We start from the raw sequence: 21,279 nt of genomic DNA, 5'->3' as shown, positions 1-21,279 counted from the left end.
AGGATTTTTTTTTTTTAAGTCAACAGTCTGTTTGATGTGATGACTGTACAGTGTGTCAGAACTTTTCCATCACAACAAGGTACAATGGCCTCATTTCTGCATAAATATCCCCCTCCCCCACCATGTTCTCCTGTAGAAACTAAGAGAACAAGACCAGTCTTTGTTCGTCATCCACTTGTGTTTCCCCTCTACAAGCTCACTGACATTCCCCCTCTTCTCCCTTTTCCCGCCAGATCTGGGTGCAAGAGAAACTGCCGCTCGCCACTTCCCAGGATGTTGGCAACAGCTTGCAGGTGGTGCAGACTCTGCAGAAGAAGACCAACTCGCTCAACGCCGAGGTGGACGGCCACGTCCCGCGCCTCGAGGAGGTCATCGAGCGCGGCAAGGCGATGATCGAGCAGGGCCACCCCCAGTCAGAGTACATCCAGGTCAGCATCACGGAGCTGGAGGAGCACTTGACCATCCTCAAGTCAGCCATCACCGAGCGCAAGGAGAAGCTGGTCGACTCCACCAAGGCACAACAGGTGTGGAATCACCGCTAGCTTCCTTCTTTGTTTATTGGTTTCTTTTTTATCAGCAAACAAGTGCTAATGATTTGTGTTCGTACACTAGTTAATAAACAATAAATACAATCCAAATCATTGTTATTGTGTGTGTGTGAGTGATTGTGCCAATATTTATTGATATGCTGTCGTGGGTTTGTAAAAAGAAGTAAAAAAATATACTTGGGTGAAGTTTGGATGATAACGTGTGTGTGAATACCCATGGTTTTGATAATTCAATTCTTCCCGCAAATTCATTGTTGCGAGCAAGGGGTAAAAAATTTTTCCTCATTATGAATTGTACATTGTTTGTCGAATTATTCCTTGTAGTCTCAGGCTGTGACCATCTTCCGCAAAGTTTTTTTTTTTTCATTACTTACCAGCACATGTATCCCTTTCATGTATCCAAGATATGTGGAGACTTAGGTAGACTACCCAATGACTGCTTCAAAATGCTGTCAGACAGTTTTATTTTATCGTCATTCTGTCATTCAAACTCTTGTGGGGCTTTATGATTTGTGACCCTCATCACCACTTTGTCCCCCTCCAACCTTCCCTCCGCCCTCCACCCTCCCTTCCCCCCGACAGTACTACTTCAATGCTGCCGAGGCCGAGGCGTGGATGAGCGAGCAGGAGCTGTACATGATGGGAGAGGAGCGGGCCAAGGACGAGGCCAGCGCCCAGACCATGCTCAAGAAGCACGCCATCCTGGAGAGCGCCGTGGAGGACTACGCCGAGACCATCAACGAGCTGTCCCACGAGGCCAAGCAGCTCATCGACGAACAGCACCCGCAGAGGTATCGTCACTTCAAAATACTTGCACACCTCTTTGTGTGCTACACTACATGCCTTACGGCTTGCCAACTTCGCATTCTGTGATTGTTTTTTAAGGAAAAATGAAAAAAAAAAAGAATGGGGCTGTATTGAAACATAATTTGCAACCAGGCAATACTGAGATCAAAATCAAATGATATAATTGGCAGATCAAACTGGGCACATTTTGCTCAAATATACTGCCGCCCAAAAACCAGTCAATAAATCGCAATATTCTTTTGAACATTTGAACATTTGAAAGTGTCATCCATGAGTTCATTCCTCATGCATATAGCGTGATGACTGAAGAACGATGTTCCATTGGGATTTTTCAGTAAATTCAGCTTTTTTGAATGCCTCCCAGACCTATTAGACAGGGTAGTTACAATGTGGAAGAAGTCTGTTTGGGGATTATGTTATGAATACTGGCCACTTGCAAGAAAAATAGCGGCAGATTTACCATAAAATTCACACTACATTAAAGCTTGCAATTTTCTGTACAACTTTGCTGTACTGCATTTCTAGCATAAATGCTTTAATTAAAAAGAGAATGATTTCCAAAGCGCTCATGCATTGTAGTCTCAAAATAATGTCACCTACAAGAGGTTTACACCATTGCACACGTTGAGCTGACTATCATGTTGTAGCATTTTGTTATTTTCATTGGCTCCAAAGTTCTAGAAGAGAACATATAAACTCACCTCTCTCCAGCTGAAAAAGAAAAAAATCTTGCCTGACTTTGAGGAGTTTGTGGGGAATGGGCCCTCTCATGGACCTCTTTCACACATTTCACTTTTAGTTGAAATTTTCACCCTGTCTTCAGGATATTTATGCACTTTAGTTGCTGCAATATCCTTCTTAGGAACTATGTAAGGAATTAAGTACAACTACTTTGATTATGCATTGCCAATCACACATGATTTTCATGATACATCTACTAATTGATTTGAAATGTCTGCATTATGCTGGCATTTGTCAGTAGAAGAAGGTAGTTGACATTGTGTATCATACACATTGTGTATCATACACATTTCATGATAGGTCATTAAGTATTTTCATCCCATAGAAGTTGTACTTGATTAATACTAGATAATACATATAGGAATTCTTACAAACACTGTCAAGAGTTTGCATAGGATGGATGTGCCATGTTTTAGGTGTAGAAAGGCAGTATTTCTACTGTATGAATTCTACAAAAGATTAATATCCATACATTTTGTGTGACAGATGACAGAAATGTGTTTTTCTATCAAAGTGCTCGTTGCATCATTCAAAAGTTTGGTTGAGATCACTAAAATGAATCTAAATACTATCCATCAATCGCAGCGACCAAATCGCAATCCGTCAGTCGCAGATCGACAAGCTGTACGCCGGCCTGAAAGACCTGGCTGAGGAGAGGAGAGCCCGTCTGACAGAGACCACAAAACTCTTCGAGCTCAACCAAGAGGTAGACGACATCGAGCAGTGGATAGCCGAGAGGGAGGTCGTGGCCGGCTCCCACGAACTCGGCCAAGACCTGGAGCATGTCACAGTAAGATCCTTAAAATTTGTACCGTCAGACTTGACTTTGCTGTCATTTTAGACATCATCTTTTCAGCATTAGAGTCCAAGAGTTTTGCATTTGGTGCACGTAGTAAATCTGGTGTGTAGTGATACAAAGCTGATGATATTGATTATGCTGGTGAAACCTAGTGAAATCAGCTCCTGTGTCCTTTTCAATTATATCTTGTCTGAAGCTCTTGGGAGTATATATACAGGAAATCCTTGGTCTAGACATGTAGAAATAAAGGCACACTTGTTTGGCTCTGTTTGTTAGTTTCTTTGCTCTTGTTAGGAGCATGCAGTTCCTTTATTTTCAATTCAGACCATATAAAACAATTTGTTGAATATCATTACAGATGCTGCAGCAACGATTTGCCGAGTTTGCCCGCGACACACACAACATCGGAACAGAGAAGGTGGCTCACACCAACAGGACATGCGACAAACTCATCGAGGACGGCCACGCAGATGCGGCGACCATCGCCGAATGGCGCGACCAAATCAACGAGGCATGGGCCGACCTGCGAGAACTCATCGAGACCAGGACGCAGGTTGGTTTGCATTTGAGACCCTCTCACAATCTGTCCATAATCTTTCCTGACATTGTAGCTCAAGAGCATACAGCAGAGTTTACTGTGCTCCCATGCATACTTACATCTCTACACCGTCAATATTGTAAATTTAAACCATGGTCCTATTCTACTCCGCCAAGTCCTCATTGCTGAAGCCATGTATGTAATTATCATATGTGAGAAAAATGCACCTTCAAAAGACAGATACTCTACAAGCTGCAAGATACAGTGGATTCTCAGAATATATCTCTTCAATTAGATGCATTAAGAGAAAAAAAAAAGAAACTGAGGTTCTTGCATTCTCTTCAGCTATGTTGCCACAGTTGCTGATTTTTACTGCACTGCAAGTTTGAATTTGTTTAGTAGGCTTAGATGAAAGCCTTGTGAGCCCTACAGTAATTTTCACACCATAGTTTTACAACATTCCGCTCTCAAGAGCAATGGAATGATTTTATGTAAACAGAAAAGGTCAGAAAAAATGTGTCATGGTAAAAAAAATCATAATTTGCATTTGAATATTTTTTATGCCTGATTACTGATTTTTATTTTTCTTTTGCCTTCCCACCTTGTTTTCTCCAGATGTTGGCTGCCTCATACGAGCTGCACAAGTTCTTCTCTGATGCAAAGGACGTCCTAGAACACATCCAGGTATGGTGGTTTTTACTTTGTGTCAAGTTATTCATTTAATCAACTGTGGCGAATTGACCAACTTCCTTTGCAAAGATGTTTGAATCCTGGAAAGTATTCAGGTGCTAGACTGTAGATAGCCATCAGAGAACACTGCATTGCAGAGTAACATGAGAGTGAAGTCTTTTAAACTTTTTTATTGCAAGCTCTCTTCCTATCTCTTCCTCTACTTGGAGTGAGAAGGCCGTAATGACTAAACAAGAACGTAGGTCCTTTCTGTCATCTTTTTGCTTGATTGACACCATTCTACGACAACTATCAAGCAGAGAGGGATACAAAAAAAGATGGCATTTCACAGAGGCACTGCCAATTGCCCTCAAAGCTGCAGCAGTTCTTGATTAGAGGAGCACGGGCAGTGACGTCTCTGTCAGTCCTTCCTATCAAACAATGTTTCTCTGACTACCCAAAAGATCCCAACTGTCCGTATGATATCAGATAACAATGTTTGTAATGCCTCGTAAATGACTGTATGCATAACAAGTTTTGTTTTGTTGTTTGTCTTTTGTTTGTTTGTATGTCTGTTTGTGTCATTGCATCATCATCTCATGGCCGTTTGCCACGCCCCCTTCTTTGTCTGCGTCGATTCAACAGGAGAAGCAGCAAGAGATGTCCGAAGAGCTGGGCAAGGACCAACAGTCGGTGGCCATCCTGCAACGCAAGCACGTCTCCTTCCAGAGCGACCTCAGCGCACTTGGAAGTCAGGTGAGACAGATTGGACGGACTTCCCTTAGAAGTTCCCATCTGCCCGGAACGTCATTCCTTCCAATCCTCTCCACAGCACATCGGGCAGGGGAGATGGGATATTTTGAATCATGAAAACATGAATTTTGAGTTGTCATCTTGAATCTGTCATGAATCATTGCAGTTTCTTTCTGTCACTGGCTTATAACTGGCTTATAGCAGATGACAACTGCAGCTGCCATGGCAACTGCTTATGCAACAGATACTCAGCTCTGAGCATCCTTGATGTTGTTGCTGTGGTAGCAAGAATCATTTCAAGATAGTGCTGTATTCTTTTGCAGGAGAAATTAGTTCGTTGGTCAGGAGTGATACGGACATTGTATTTGCACTGATTGCAGTCTCTGAATCTTTTTATTATGTCACTCTCCATGTTTAAAGAAAAAACAGAGTATATGCCAAAACGTTAAGACTATGCTTGCATTGTCATCCCTCTGTAATAAAGACAAGATTTGAATTGATTTGAATTGATACTTGTACAGTCAAGGAGTTCTGTGACTCTTTGGTCACTCACAAGAGGGTAGACAGATATTGTGAAACACTTAATCTCTTCTCCACCCCAGGTCAAAGATGTGCAGGATGAAGCGGGTCGCCTGCGAGCCGCCTACGCCGGAGACAAGGCACGCGACATCGACAACCGCGAGAAGGAGGTCGTCGACGCGTGGAACGCCCTCAACGGCTCCATCCAGTTCCGCACGGTGCGACTGGACCAGACCGACGAGCTGTTCCGGTTCCTCAACATGGTACGGGCGCTCATGATGTGGATGGACGACATCACGCTGCAGATCACCACCCAGGAGAAGGCCAGGTAAAAACAAAACAAAACACATGTATAGGGGGAACTTTATTTTCAACATTTTGTGATATAGCAATCTAGCCGTATAAACTCCCAACCAATTTTGGATATTGTTTTATCATCACACTTCCTTGGTCAAGAAATACCTTATAATTGATCAACCCAGTGTTATACCGGTATGCAGGTGATTTCAGCTGGGTTCATTTGTTTTCATGTCCATCTTGAATGTGGCAGGAATCGCAGCATTATTTCCAGTAGGTTTCAACAAAGTGTGTACACTGTACTTGTGAGGCTTTTAACCCATTCCATGTATCAATACATAAGTAGCTTGCAATCTATAGTATTGTTTCACTGTTCTGTTAAAGAACCATGAGATTGGCTTTACCGTCAAAGCCAAATAATCTCTACATATTTGTATATTTGTGGGATTTGATACAGAATGGCTTCTACCTCACACGAAGAGCTGCCAAATTTACCTGATTCTACAGGAGGCTCCCTGAAACTTGTACAGGCTCTTGATTTTCTGACAATAGAATTATAAAAGTCTTCCTAACTTGGGAGTTATTTTTGCCTGGTGGGATGAATCTAAAGTACAAGTATCTCCCTGATTGCCATTTAGAACCTCCTTTTTTTCACCAGGCATGTGTACAGAAGAAGAAACCAGAGAAGCATATGACGGCAATCATATTCTTCCAAGGTGACAAGAACTGTCCATTATATGCATATTTTCTGTTTCCCCTCTTCACACCCCCAGGGATGTGTCCGGTGTCGAGCTCCTGATGAACGGCCACCAGAACCTCAAGGCCGAGATCGACACCCGGGATGACAGCTTCACCAACGTCTTCACCATGGGCAAAGACATGCTGGCCAGAGATCACTACGCATCCAAGGAGGTAAGTGTTCCCCGTGTAAGGAATCATTCCCTTACGGTGTTCTTGTGTTGTGTGGCGTGTTGTAGTGTAGTGTGGTGTGGTGTGGTGCAGTCATTACCCATGACTTACATTTCTCTTGACCCCATGATGGCCGAAGCAAGGCTTTGTCACATGCTAATGTCAGTTTGTTTTTCAGCTAGTTCTCATTCTCCACTTGTACAAATAAAATTATTACGATAAATCAACACTGTTCTTATCAAACTATGAATAAGAGTACCTAAAGAGTACTTGGAAGGAAGTAGATATAATTATATGTATGCAGGAAAATACATCATGTCATACCGTAAGGTTCAGGTGGAAGAGACCATCATCATTAAGCAATGTGCTTCACTGGGATGATGGCCTCTGGGCGAATGGTATTTTGTAATCGTCTCTTCTCAATGCCAGTGGAATTTAGAGAAGGTAGTTCAGTGAGAGTAGATCAGCATCTCTCTCTCCTGTAACTTGACAGTAGTTTTTTGAATGCCATTCTTGAAATCCTTAGCTGTGAAAGATAAACAAAAATGGAATTTTAGATTAGAATATAAAATCAGTTCATGCCCTTCGCCATTTTTATCTTTATGTGTTTGTGTGTGTGCGTGTATCTTGATGTGGAAGCATACTTTCTTATAAACACAAACTTGTAATCTGATGCTAGTTTCTAGAATTTTCACACATCCATCAACATTTGTAGATATCTCATTGAACCTCCTGAATTTGATTTTGGAAAGAAGTTATCTGGAATGATTGAATAATGAATGATGAACAACCACAAACTCCTATAGGTCCATTCTCCTTTGAAATGGGATCTGACCATTTCTTTACCCCTCCCCCTTACATTCTTGTCACAGATCCATGCCAAGCTGGTGCAGGTTGGTACCAAGAGGCAAGAGATGATTGGTGAATGGGAACACAGATGGGAGTACCTCCAACTCAGTGAGTACCCTTCACCTCGTCTTCATCATCTCCTTCGAACAGTTCTTTACTTTAACTATCGATGTCACATTTCGTAATGTCACTGTTGTGTTTCATGCCCAAAATATTGTGCTGTGCAATATAGTGCACATATATATTTTTTGTGTGTTTAAATTTCCACAATGTTGTGTACATTTACTCGATATTTGTATTTCATCCAAAAATAATTTTGAATCATCACACTGGACGGAAAACATTGATAAATTGGCATACAAAAATATCCCAAGATCCTGTAGATAAGTGTACCTATGTTGGAATAATCCGATTCCATGTCCATTTCCATTTATTTCATTTTCAACAAAGAGTGACAGTGTACAAAACAAAGCCAAGAAAAGAACAAACAATATAAGAATACAGATTGACATTGGTATTTACAGACCATAAGCACATAACCCCACCTGGATGTGACAGAACCCCTAAACAAGTGTACCATCAATTTAGTTATGCCCATTATGTTAGTGTCAGGAATGTACAGACTAAATGACACCTTTTCATGTTTTGTGTGCTCGGATGTGAACTGACCCAACCTGAAGCATACAAGTGACGTTAAATATATGCTGTAACCTAACCCAGTGAGCTTGTACCATCAAAAGTTCTGTGAAACTCACTGTTTTGCCTTCTTTTTTTTTCTCATTAGTTCTGGAGGTCTACCAGTTCGCTCGAGATGCTCACGTGGCTGAAGCGTGGCTGATCAGCCAGGAGCCATACCTCAGGAGCGATGACTATGGAGTAAGTATTCACGATTGAATTTTCCATGTCTCATTGTCTTAGACTACCTGAGTATTTTGTAGATCATTCAGCTGGAGTTATGATCAGTAATGCAGCATACATGTGGATTATATAGTCTTAGAATAGGATGTGAGTTCTGTGTGTGTGTAGTAATGACAAGACATTTTTTTTTTCTTTGGTAGGGGGAGAAGGTTGTAGATACATGCCAAAACTATTCCTTGGATGCATGGAATTATTCATTTTCTAATAGCAAACTGTGTTATCAAGGCATTTGTGTCAAACAAGTCTTTTGAACGCCAACTGCAGTTCTGGCAGTTCTGGTGATACATATTTTAGAACTTGAATCATCTCTCACATTCACAGTGTTTTTTTAAGTTTTTTATGATACCAACGAAGAACAAAAATGGGGAATATGATAATCAATCCTTTGACACAGGAAGACAAGACACAGTTATTATTAGTAACATGTGCATGAATGCTCATTGTCAGAATGCTCAGCATTGTAAGAAGGAATGTTGTAGTCTCCATGAATGTGATACTTTGAAATATTAATGGTGACCATACTCTCTCTCTCTCTCTCTCTCGTCCCTTTCCTTTCTCTCCCAGAACTCACTTGATGAAGTGGAAAAGCTGATCAAGAGGCACGAGGCCTTTGAGAAGGCACTCTACTGCCAAGAAGAGAGATTCACCGCACTGGAGAAACTCACCACGGTAAGTCTAGTCACTCAAGTCTGTCCTGAGAGTAGTAGGTACTAGAGAGCTTACTCGTAATACATCCTGTGCAATTGCTCTGTGAGTGCACAGATGGAGGCACCAGGCTTGCCCCTTGTGGTAGATGGAGTTCCTTGCCAACATACTAGCAACCAAGGAGCAGTCAAGGAGTGCGGACACGCAGTATGCCCTATACAATTGTATTTTGAGTGTGCAGAGCAAAGTTCACCATTACTAAGAAGGGCACTTCTACATCTGCTTGTGATCACGTCAATTTTACATACTCCGCCCTCTTTAGGCAGTGAGAATATAACCTCTTTGAGTCTGTCTTGGTTTGAAGGGTGAGGTTAGCTTTTGTCGGAGACCCTCCCCCTGTCTAGATTTCACAAGGAACAAGCAGAGGTTTGTAGTGGTAGACTAGTCAAGCCAAAAGCAAGAGCCAAGACCCAGGGAGAGGCTCTTGTGGAATTCTGTCCGACGTTCTCAACTTACGCCTTTGAATAACTGAATTTTTTACCAGTGTTTGGTAGCAAAAGTCACAACCATTTAAGAGTGCCATCAGAAGAAGTTCATGGGCATACGTGTTGTGCACCTATAGCCGATAGGCAAATCGAGCAATTGCATTGGTCAAAGTGACTAAATTGTTCAGTAGGAGTGGTGTGTAGGTTAGACTTTCTCACGGTCACAAATATTAATCACAATTGTAAATCTCAAAAGGTCCTCGAACAGATGTGCTTGGCTTTGTCTTCTCTATAGCTCTTTGCTCATTACTCTCTGTGCTAAAAAAAATTGTGAGGACCTTTGGAAAATGCGAAAGGTAAGATTTGCTTGGATTTGAAGGGTTAAACAAGGTATATCATATCTCTGCAGTCAGATTGGCCACTCATCTGACATTTGATTCCACGTTGAAATTGCTCCTATCAATAACATATTTGTCAGTCACTCATGTTTTTGCTCTCTGGATCTCTCCCTTTTCACACACTCAGTTCGAGCTGAGAGAGCTGAGGAAACGGCAGGACGAGGCGCGCCGGGCCGCTGGCGAGGACACTCCGCCCATGAAGGAGTCGCCGTCCCTCAAGCACAAGATTGTGGACCAATTCATGGAGGAGGAGAAGGAGAAGGAACAGAGGGCGAAGGAGGAGGCAGAGCAAGAGCAGCAGAGGGCCGAGCAGGAGGAGATCCGGTGAGTAGAGGGTGCCTACCCATGGCCGCCTTCCCTTTTCCACCAAGCTGTTTCTTTTGGTCTAGTTGCAACCATCGTATTGGCAGGAGTTGCCTATTTTTTTTTTCCCACAAAATACTACAGTGACATCCCAGCCCCCCCCCCCCCCATATTACACCCCTCCACCCCAAGTGTTATTATTTATTGAGCTTTTTTTTTAACTTATCAAGCAAAAGCAAACTCCTGATACAAAATAAACAAAAACTGAAGAAAAGTCCTATTTTAATATTGTAAATGTTATTCACCTTGTTGCTGCTGTGCTAATTGTTAAAGACCTTTGTGTCTTCTTCAGAGTGAAATTGCACCATTCTGCTGCATCGTAATTTCTTGCAATAGAATCATATTTTTCATATACTCTAACATGAAGTGGAATTATCTTGAATTATATTGTATTACATTGTATTGTTCCCGTTTCAGACAATCAGCAATGAAGATGGTGGAGGAGGTGCAGGATATTGTGAGCCAGGAGGCGGCCGGTGACGTCCGGCCCACCACCACCGTGGACGGCGCTCAGGACCGCCCGTCACCCGCAGCACCTGCCCCCGCCGCCGCTGCTGCCGCAACCGACGACGAGGGCATGAACGGGGAGGGAGAGCCTGCCCCAGGCACCGTGCCGGCCGGCGCCTATGGCACCAGCAGCAGTGACGTAGAGGGCTTCCTCATGCGCAAACACCAGACCGAGCTGGGCAAGAGGGCGTCCAACAGGTGAATGCCACTTTATAACTAGGGAATGGAGATGACTGTGAACTCATTGTTTTACACAATTTCAAAGTCTGGGAAACTTATGTCTTGTCACATTTTTCCTTCATGGCATAGCATTGCACAGGATTCCAGTACTTGTTGGTTTTGCCCCTGAATTTCATGTCATGCAGTCATCACTACATAGCATTGTGCTTGAGTTACTTGTTACAAACAAAAGTGAAGGAGCATGAATATGTTTATGAAATTTATACTACTAAGTGATAGCCATATGATGTACAGCAGCTGTATAGCATGGCAGTTTGCTTTGACCAATTCCCCTCCCCTCCAACAAAAATGAATAATTAAAAAAACAACAACAATTGTTACAGAGTTTTGCATCTGATACGAGTAATCATGTTTATATTCTTTTGAGAGTGTGCACATGGCTTGTTCCTTTCCACTGAAAGAGACTCCCAGTTAAGGAATCAGGAGCGAGAGTTTGTAGGCTTCTTGAATGGAACGAGCATTTTGTGTTAACATTTCAGTTAGCGTGCAAAGCTATTAGTGGTATAGCACCAGTGTACATGGAGGAATTTGTAGAGCTAAAGTCTTCGTCTCAAATTTTTAACCATCTCTGAAGTTCTCAAGATGATACTTTGTTGAAGTATTTTTCAGTAAAAGCAAAACTACCCTTGGAGACAGGGGTATTCATGTATGCTTCTCCCAAATCGTTGATAAAATCTCTATCTGTTTATAAGGCAAGCAGCTGCAGTTAATGCATTTAAGACCAAGTTAAAAACAAACTTATTCAATATGATACTTATACTCAGTTATTACTCAGTTATGTTTTTCATAGCTCTTATTTTGCCATGTGCAGTAGAGTATATTTGTTAGAATGTCCTTTATCATTATTATCATCATTACCTGCCCCCGTTCCAACAGATCATGGAACCAAGTGTTTGTGGTGCTGCACACCCAGTCGATGTCCTTCTACAAGGACGGCAAGAACAAGCTGAAGGAGATCACCTTCAACAACGAGCACCCGCTCAACCTCAGCGGGGCCAACGTCGAGATGGCTGCCGACTACACGAAGAAGAAGCACGTCTTCAGACTCAAGTGAGTGGACAAACCTCTCTTGTGCCTCTCGTGTGGTGACAGTCGTAGTTTCCCTGTGTTTTTCATTGTTGAATCAATGTGATAAAACAGTGCCCCTTTTATGTTCTTGTTTGTTTATTATGTCATTTTGTTGATGTTGTTATTGTTTGTTGTAGTTACCTTAAATGTCGCAGGATTCAGCATGACAGTCAGTGTCATTTCTTTGTTCAAATTTTGGAATGATTTCCAAAATGAAATGTCATATAAATTTTTTGTCGTCACCAGACTTGGGCCCTGTTGCTAGAAACTGTTATGTGATTATCAAATTTGTTTAATAAAGGTATCATAATTCTCATGATAGAAATTCATCAAAATGTAAACAACAAGCTGTGATAAGTGTGATTGTAAATCTCCCTGCAAGAACTCACCATCGCGTTAGATGATGCCCTAGTCTCACTGATTGATTATAATGTTACATTGCAGAATCTATTTTCATTGACTGACAATGATTCCGTTCTTTAAAGTGAATGAAAATCAAACACAATTTTCAATCAGACCCGGATCTCTTTCAGTGAAGGAACACCAGGATCAAACGCAATGTGCGGGTGATACTGGCATTTGATGTGAAGTTGCATGTAATCGCAAGTCAAGTTTCTAGCAACAGGTAACTCGATGTACAAAATGCAATCAGATGTACTAAGACAGTGCTTTCTACTCTGTAACTCCCATCCTACGTTCCAGACTGGCTGACGGCTCGGAGTACCTCTTCCAGGCCAAGGACGAGGAGGACTTCAGCTACTGGATGGACAACCTCTCACAGGCCATCGACGGCGCCGGCAAGGAACTGAAGAAGGCCCACACCCTGCCCGCAGACTCAACCTCTCCCGGGGGCAAGAAGGCCAAGAGACAGGGCCTCTTTACCCTCAAACGGAAGTGAGAGCCTCAACCAGATCACCCCCAGGGGGAAAAAAACAAAGGGGAATGCATGTGAAGAGCAACCCCTCTCCCATCTCCCCATTGTACAGTCCCCCGTGAATCATGACATAATGTTGAAGTACTATTACTCGATATCAGAAATGATATAAATTTGCATTCGTCGTCTTTTTTCTTTTTCCTTTTCTAAATTCGTATTTGGAAACTTTTGCAAAAAGTGGAGAAAAAAAATCAGGACATGAAGAAAAAAACAGAAACTAGAGGAAAAAGGCATCAAGCGACAAAGAGTTCGGAATCTGTAAAACTTCTTGCGCTTACCTGCATTTCATTTGCACTTGTGCTTGAGAAAAAAAGAAATTGTGAGTTAGTGGCATTGTGGTGTATAACATGTATAAAGTGTAGTAGTTGTGCCATAGGGGGAGTGAGTCACACACGCACAGGGAAAAGGGTTTGTGTGAAAATGCAATGAGACTGTACATTAAAGAGATTTGTTTTCGCTTGTAGTGCGTAGAGGGTTTGTGTACAATAGGCATGTTTGGCCCGTGACTCGGTGGCTTTCTATTGAGTATTAGTGTAGGGACTGGGAGAAGTGAGGGTAAAGTGAACACCAGTCCTTTTTATCCAAGGGTGTTTTGAAATATGCATGCGGCATTCCACATTGTAAACTTCGTATGCATAGAGTTTATCTAGTGAAGGGGTTGGGAGGGGTACGCCTACAATACCTAGGGAGGTAGAAGTTGACGTGTGAAATTTGTGCGACGAAAGGCAGAAAGGCGATTCAATATATCATTGGACAGTAGATGTTCGGCCAATTAGAATCATGGCAAGCTAGTATTCTCTCATAGTTAAAGTCTGTTGTATGTTGACTAGTCAACACGCAGATTTTCTTTTTCCATCATTTTGTATGGCATGTGTTTTAGACGAAGAAGAAGAAAAAAAAAAGTAGAAAACAACCTGAGATTTACATCAGCCTGCTATTGAATTACCATCGCAGTAGGAGAGAGATGGGGAAAAAAAAAAGAACTTAACTCTGTTGGATGGTAAATTGGAGTCAGTACTGCCTGTATGTTTGTTATTGTCCAGTACCCTACGACGCATACCTTGTACCTCCAAGAGGAGTACTATCATGTCAATATACAAGACCTGATCTGTGTGTTTCTGCATTGTGTATTTAAATAGTCCCTACTCTTCAGTGTTTGTAGCGTCCTCTCAGTGTAGCTAGGAAGAGGTGCGGAGGTAAATATTGATGTTAAGGGGGATTAATGAGAAAAAAAAAGAGAAGATCTGCTAAGTGCGTACATTGGTGTCGTAGTGGTAGAAGTGTTGAAATCTTTGATGAAATGGAGAATGTGTGTATAAATACTGTGTAATTATCTCTGGCAGTTGTTATTGATTAATAATGCTATTGTATCTTGATAGTTGTATATCTACAATTTGGCATGCATTACAAGCACTTTACAGTGATGAACTGTATTTGTAGTTCTACTTACCTTACACAATAAGAGGAGGGGGAAAAACATGTATGGATCTCAGATATTGTGGTGTGTCGTGATAAAAAGCATTTAAGGCAAAAAAGTAACTTAAATTAGCTTGGTCAGTAAAAGATTTGAGACTTCTTTTATTTGATTTGTTTACTGTTATTGGTGGACTTAATCAGCAAAGCTTTGTAAAGAACTACAGCCATAGCTTACGAAAAATTAGCATAAGTGTACATTTACAGACAACACTTTATCAGTGTTATATTGTCTTTTTTTTTCTTCAAGCAGTATTTAGAAAAGCTTGCATTAAAAAAAAATGTATGTACATGTCTCTTTAGTGGTGTGACTTAACTGATATAAAAAATTGACTTTTCTATCATACCCTGTACTTATAGATAGTCGGCAGACACATACCCATGCCTTGTCATTGGTTAGTACCCAAGGGAAAAAGAAATAACTATACTTCAGAACTGCTACTTAAAAATTTGATCTGGCTTGACAGGTTTTGTCAAACAAACACAGATCAACCATTTTACAAGAAATAGCTGAAAAGAAATGGGAAATAGGCTATACTACTTCTACTACTCTTGTCATACTTAAACCAAAAAACAGACGTAAGAAAACTCCTGAAATAGCTGTTATTAGTATGTGTATAGTTATCTCATTCAAATTTAATGATGTATTGTATTAATTAATCTATACTGCCCTGCCTATCTGTGACAAACTTCACATTCTTTTTTCATTTTTTGTCTTTGTAAGCTGTGTATTCTCTGTATTTCAAGAAAAAAAAGATGTTATTTTGTAGAGATCATCTATTTGCAAGTTCCATCATAGTGCTTCTTCTTTGCTATTAAGTATGTCACTTTCCTCAAAGTTGTATTCAGTCTGTAATTATGTCAATTTCATCATGCCATGCATGTCCAGTAAATTGATGGGGGAAGTGGGTGAGATGGTGTTGGAAGTACTTCACAATACTTCTTTCCGTGTCAACAGCTCACTTGTTCACACCATTCACAGCAGATGCGAGACGCTGGCATGTCGTCACGGCCAAGCGTTGCGCAGTGACGTTACGTTACAATTCACAAGTGTGTTATCGCCTGCGTCGGGTTTAGCACCGAGGTGTGTGCCGCTAGTAACTGTATATCTTGGCATTGAAGTTTCCACGCTAATTTGTGTAAATCGAATCGCCGGCTTTTCTGCGGGCCATCTCCTCGCTGTTGTATCTGTCACTTTGTGTGGTATGATTTTAGGAGGGGGGTATTCTGCCGCCCTCCCTGTGGACTGTAGATTTATGTTTGTTAATTTTCTCTCGCCTATTTTTTTTTTTCCCTCTTCAAAATGCATTCAAAATGCAGCTTACTCATTGGTGTTATAGTCATGATTGATTTTCTAGTCAACTCACTTTATTCTCCCAGGGAGCTTTGGCACAAGGCAAAAATAAAAAAGATTTTTTCAATTATTCTCTTTCACCTTGCATCAGGGGTAGACGCCATATTCAAAACAGAATCGTATTCCGCGTGTCTTAGGAGACACAATGATTCAAATTTTGTCGAAGACGTAGGATTCCTTCAGATGTTGTGCAGTTAGATTACGTCTTGCTGTGTGTATTCGATATATGGTATTCAGAGTTGCGTATTCCATTTCTCCTCGTTCGTATTTTTGCCCGGCGTTTAAGTTATTCACAGTTTCTGCCACGACAATTCGCATTTGCTCGGTGTATTCTCTCTCTCGCCAAGTCATAAACAGGCTAGCCGTAACAAATACTGTATAGATCGATAGTGCCGTACCTGGGTGATGACGTAACCCAGATCACCACCTTTCTTTATCCTCTTTGAATTCTAGCCCTTAATTTTGTATGTGTCACGTATTGCCAATAAATCCAAGTGAGAAAAAAAAAAGAAGTACACATGGGCCCATGTCAGTGCAGTCATTTTTAAAGCAGTGTGTCGAACAGTGATGTTGCTTTTATCTCACCTAGTCCACCTTTTTCTCTTCACTTTTATTTGTATTAAAGACACGGTCACTATTTATTTTCATATATTAATTATGCAAAGATGACTTCCTCTCTCCCTTTCTATATCTTTCTCTCTGCATATAGAGCTAAACTAACCGCTATGACTGTGTTCCACTTCAGTGTGTGTGAAAGAGCGAGGGTGTTTCATTTGGAGTTTACATAAGCGTCTGAAATGTGAAATTGATCCAAGAAAAAAGACTGACACAGAATTGGATATGTCTGTAAATCTCAACTTAAGATTCTCTCGCATACTTAAAATACGGCTATTGCAAAGTGTTGCACACCTTTGACTTTGTCCAGCACAATCATTCTGACATGCCTACATCATTCCTGTAGGAAAGGTGTAACAGTTTTCTCTTGTCTCACATTTCTCTTACACGGCTGGTTCTCTTCCCATCTTGACAAGCAACATGCTATTTGTGACTTTACATCACCAAACCAACAAAAAGTGGCCAGACATGGATTTTTAGTTAAAGGGATGGTACAGTATTGGTTGAGATGAGGATTCCGCTTTCCACTTTTTTGCGAGATACTGAGAAACCATATATGAAATGTTAAAGAGCATACAATTCTAAGAGGAATTCAAAATTTACTTGATGAAAATTGGTTTTGAAATGGCCGAGATATCAAAAAGCAAAGGTGGGTCCCACTTTTTATTAGGACCATTTTGTTCTGGATATCTCAGCCATTTCAAAACCAATTTTCATCAACTTAACTTTCAATTCCTCGTAGGATTATATGCTGTTTTGATATTTTTTGAAGAGGTTTCTCGTCTCACAAAACAGTTGGAAAACTGAAGCCCAATCTCAACCAAAACTAGACCATCCCTTTAAGAACAGTTTCTGAAAGAGCAGACTTACAAAGCTTTGAAATGCTATATAATTCAGTTCAAATGGACTCTCCTAACATTTCTAAATATTGGAAAAAAGCACACACTCTATAAAAGTGTGTACTGAGAGAAGAGGCTCTGAAGTACAGTATGCTGTGCTCTGTGCAAATGAATGGGACAAAAAAAAAAAAAAAAACAGAATACAAACACAATTTCCAGTTCGTCTTATGATCCCAAACTTTAGAATAATGTAGAAAAAGAATTGCTCTTTCAGGAAATATGAAAAACTCAAGACTGACTAGGTTGACCCGTTTCACCTGATTTTTAGTCCTCACACAAAATTTGTGCGTGCGACACTTTTTGTTGGTTTTGTGATGCACGGCACATTTACTCTTTGAAGGTTTCTATGGTGGTGGACTGTTTAGTGGTATATAGCTTCATTGATCCACCATGTGTGTTTTTTCTTAGATGTGAATGTGGCCCTGAAAAGGACCTTACTTTCACCCACAGATGGTAAGAACACGTTTTTACCAAAACATCATGATTGCGTCGGTCCTTATAGGGACTGCTCTTGCATCAAAGAAAGGATACATGGAGTACAGTGAAACCACCCACCACTAAACAGCACACTACTGTTTACACAGGGAGTCCCATCATCTCTGACACTTATGATACATTTGTAACAGGTGGAATACTGGTATCTGTAGTTGACATTGTGTGGTGTGGCTGGAATTTTTGTGATGATTCGGTGGCAGTTATCACTGGAATACTTTCATCGTTGAAATGCATTGTCGTTCCTACCACACACAGTCGACCTGATAGAGCCATACAACTTCATTCAACTGATCACAGATAACACCAGCCTTGACAAACGAGTGCCACACTGACACACACTTACACGGAATAAGATACATCCAGATTTCAGATACACAATTCAATAACAATAGTGATTTAATTACAAAAACTTGAGAACAAAATGAAACTCAACAACTTCTAACCCTACATCATCTCTGTAGAAAAGAAAAAGAACAAATCCTCACAGCCACTGCTGTGAGATACTTCTGAGAGAAAACAGTTCCGTGGAGGAACTGTGCAAATCATATCACATATAATTACGCAAAACTACTACTTGCAAAACGTACATCTTTCGAATGTGCAAGGTGTTCTATGTGAAGTTGAACTGAGAAAGAGTACGCTGTACTCACGAGATCCAGTGGGATTGTGTTAGGAGTGAATTGGTTTGATGTGTGCTTGCCGAGCGCCCTCTATGGCCATGGTTAGTCAGCTAGGATACATAACTCCTACTGATCTCTCTAGGAAGTACCTAGATACATGTATCTCATTGGTCCATTCATACTGTACAAACAGTTGAAGCCGCCGCGCTGCCATGTTAACATGCACACTCTATGTGGACTTGCACACATTTTCCTGCAGAGATTGTCACCAAGATCATGCGATGTCGTGAGCTCTGTACAAACTGTATGGCGATGTGCATGGCAAGATGGCTGCCAGGTGGCTTCAGAGCGATTGGCCAGTGAGGTGTCCAGATACTTCCTCTAGAGATCAGTGGTAACTCTGTTCAGATGCCATGGCATTAAAGTTCCCTCTTGAGCACCAATAATCTCAAGATGTGACGGAATGTGCATTACCGTACATAAATTTCCACTTTCCTTAACCTCTACCACTAATAATGGGTTATGTTACCTTTTATAGAGTCAAGAAGTTGAATCAAATTCAAAAGCCCACCCGTATGTTTGCCCTCAACACCTCGTGACATAATTACAAGGACAATATGCATGCTACCCAAATTCTCATTTACTCACAGTCACACTTGATGGTCTGTCGAGATTAAAAACATGCGAAATTCATTTCACTCGGCTAAACGTGTGAAATTATGGGCACAAAAATTTGCTATTTTTACAGTAATCTGTGGTCCCATCGGGATGCTTACATGACAAGCAAAAAAGGCAAATTCAAATATATCTTTTGTTTTTCGGAGGGCAGCCATGGTTTGAAAAGAGATCAAGCTTTGAGAGGATGCAACATCTGTTCACACAATGGGATTTGACAGGCGCTTGATCACAGATATGAAGGCGTTCTTGTGATGGCCACACGTCTTCGCAGACAGAATAACTCTTACAGTAATCAAGAAGGATCGGTCAAGAAGTGACGCTGGATTCTGCACAGGAACTCAATGAGAAGACACTTGTCCAGTGATCACAAACTCTTTCTGCTGCTATAACTATCTACTTTAATAATAAATTACTACAGTTCACTGATCTACAGTTTTACATAGACATTTGTCAGAACACATTTTCCTTCTGTGAGACAGCGACCGTGTCTCGGCGTAATTTTTATCTCACGGCACCGCGCATCTCCGTGTCATGCTCACCTGAATAAATAGTACGAGGATGATTCAAAAGAGAAGTAGGAACATCCTACAAGATGAATATTAAGGAGAAGAGATAAACAAGATGATAAATGAAAATAACAATGCTGACATTCCTTTGTCTTTTCCTTCTTTTTTCATGGCAATAACTGGCAAAGTCCTCCAATGCAGGTCACTTCGTAAAGAGATTACAAAATGACGATGTTGATTTTCAAAATGTGCAGAGCACGTGGAAAACAGATGAAGATGATCATTTCTCCACAGCAAGCAAAACCCATTGGTAACATGAACCTCTGTAACAAGGCAGCTCCAGCAACAAGTAGGTAGTACTATAAACCAACAGCTACAATGTATATACCGGTGAAACAACATATGCCAGTTAGGTACCTGCATAACCAACATGAAGCAAAAAAATAATAGTGATAAATTCATGCACTCCATCTTATCACAACACATATTGTGAAAATTTGCTGGTACACATAGAACTCTTGAAAAATACTTAGAAAGCTATACAAACAAGTTGCTCTTCAGCTACATGTGGCACACATGCATGTAGTCTCGAAAGACATCGTTTATTTGCTCTTTTCCTTTTAACTGAGATATATTCCTTCTTTCTCATATTTAACTCTTCAAAGAATAATATGTGAATATGTGTGTTGCATCATCATTTCTCGTAGTGCAGTGACCTGCCCATTCGCCATATTTCAAGCATTTCCAAGATCTTTCAGACTGGCATTACATGTTGCACCGAGGTTTACCCACACATAAATTTGAATGTATGGAACTCAGTGAATTATGTCCTGCCCCGATACACTGACAGTAAATGACATGTGAGTAAATCATTTAACATAGGAACATATCCCCAGCATGATAAGCTCAACTGTGAAATAGCACGATGAATGTCAGAACTTATTGTTCCACAAATCCCACACAAAAGATATAAAATATCCTATGTACAAAACCTACATAGATTTAAAGTAGCAAAGTATAACTATGTACAAATAAGGACACTGATGTAAAAGGAAAACAACAGAAACAAGAAACAAGATGGTACAGCCAAATGACTGGAAAAGAAAAGAAAAATATGAAACTATGATTTTCGTTCAAAACACACATATTTACACCTGCTCAAATCTTTGCCTATAAACTGCATCTCCTTTGCAAGCAACTCAAACCAGTCGCTGGAACATAAACCAAGAACAACCTTTTCTCAGCATATCACAGTGTAATCAAACAAAGAAAAAAAATCCCCTGACAATGTTTGATGTGTTTAGCCAAGGTTCTTGCTAGTACACAGTCTTAATGTTAATCATCTGCACTGGGTAAGAATCAAACGAGAGTAGATTTGTTTCTATCTAATACAAAGTGCACATTGCGGGTAGAAATCACTCCTACATGGTGACGATATAGTTTGCCCACAGCATAGGACGAGAACACTGGGGGAGACTGCTTTTGATATTGCTCAGTCTTGAAGTTGTGGGTTCAAAACCTGGCTGGTTTCACAAGATACAGTTTCAATTCAACACTCAAGCCGCTGAAGACCACTTCAGCGTGCATCTCCCGCAGATCCAAGTGCAACTAAATGCCAAACCACCAGACTCTGTCGATACAGGATGTCACTG

At 40.9% G+C, this 21,279-nt stretch overlaps 1 protein-coding gene across 1 annotated transcript in view; it reads left to right on the top strand.

Moving 5' to 3' along the window:
* The window catches only part of LOC139712758 (spectrin beta chain, non-erythrocytic 1-like), a 68,686-nt gene extending 52,360 nt beyond the window's left edge, over window positions 1-16,326 (top strand). Inside the window, exons 25-39 of the mRNA XM_071624552.1 lie at window positions 234-524; window positions 1,131-1,339; window positions 2,682-2,886; window positions 3,254-3,448; window positions 4,049-4,117; window positions 4,748-4,858; window positions 5,458-5,702; window positions 6,445-6,583; window positions 7,453-7,537; window positions 8,214-8,305; window positions 8,912-9,016; window positions 10,003-10,199; window positions 10,656-10,943; window positions 11,862-12,035; window positions 12,756-16,326. Coding sequence (XP_071480653.1) covers window positions 234-524; window positions 1,131-1,339; window positions 2,682-2,886; window positions 3,254-3,448; window positions 4,049-4,117; window positions 4,748-4,858; window positions 5,458-5,702; window positions 6,445-6,583; window positions 7,453-7,537; window positions 8,214-8,305; window positions 8,912-9,016; window positions 10,003-10,199; window positions 10,656-10,943; window positions 11,862-12,035; window positions 12,756-12,951 — 2,601 coding nt within the window. The 3' untranslated portion in view covers window positions 12,952-16,326. The remainder of the gene's footprint in view (window positions 1-233; window positions 525-1,130; window positions 1,340-2,681; window positions 2,887-3,253; window positions 3,449-4,048; window positions 4,118-4,747; window positions 4,859-5,457; window positions 5,703-6,444; window positions 6,584-7,452; window positions 7,538-8,213; window positions 8,306-8,911; window positions 9,017-10,002; window positions 10,200-10,655; window positions 10,944-11,861; window positions 12,036-12,755) is intronic.
* The last annotated feature ends 4,953 nt before the right edge of the window (window positions 16,327-21,279 follow it).

This window comes from Diadema antillarum, unplaced genomic scaffold (assembly GCF_040938485.1).
Source record: "Diadema antillarum isolate AM-2024a unplaced genomic scaffold, OU_Dant_1.0 seq00001849_RagTag, whole genome shotgun sequence".
NCBI classification, from domain to species: Eukaryota; Metazoa; Echinodermata; class Echinoidea; order Diadematoida; family Diadematidae; genus Diadema; species Diadema antillarum.
The sequence above is the reverse complement of the archived record's forward strand: the minus strand, read 5'-3'. Positions and strand labels throughout refer to the sequence as shown.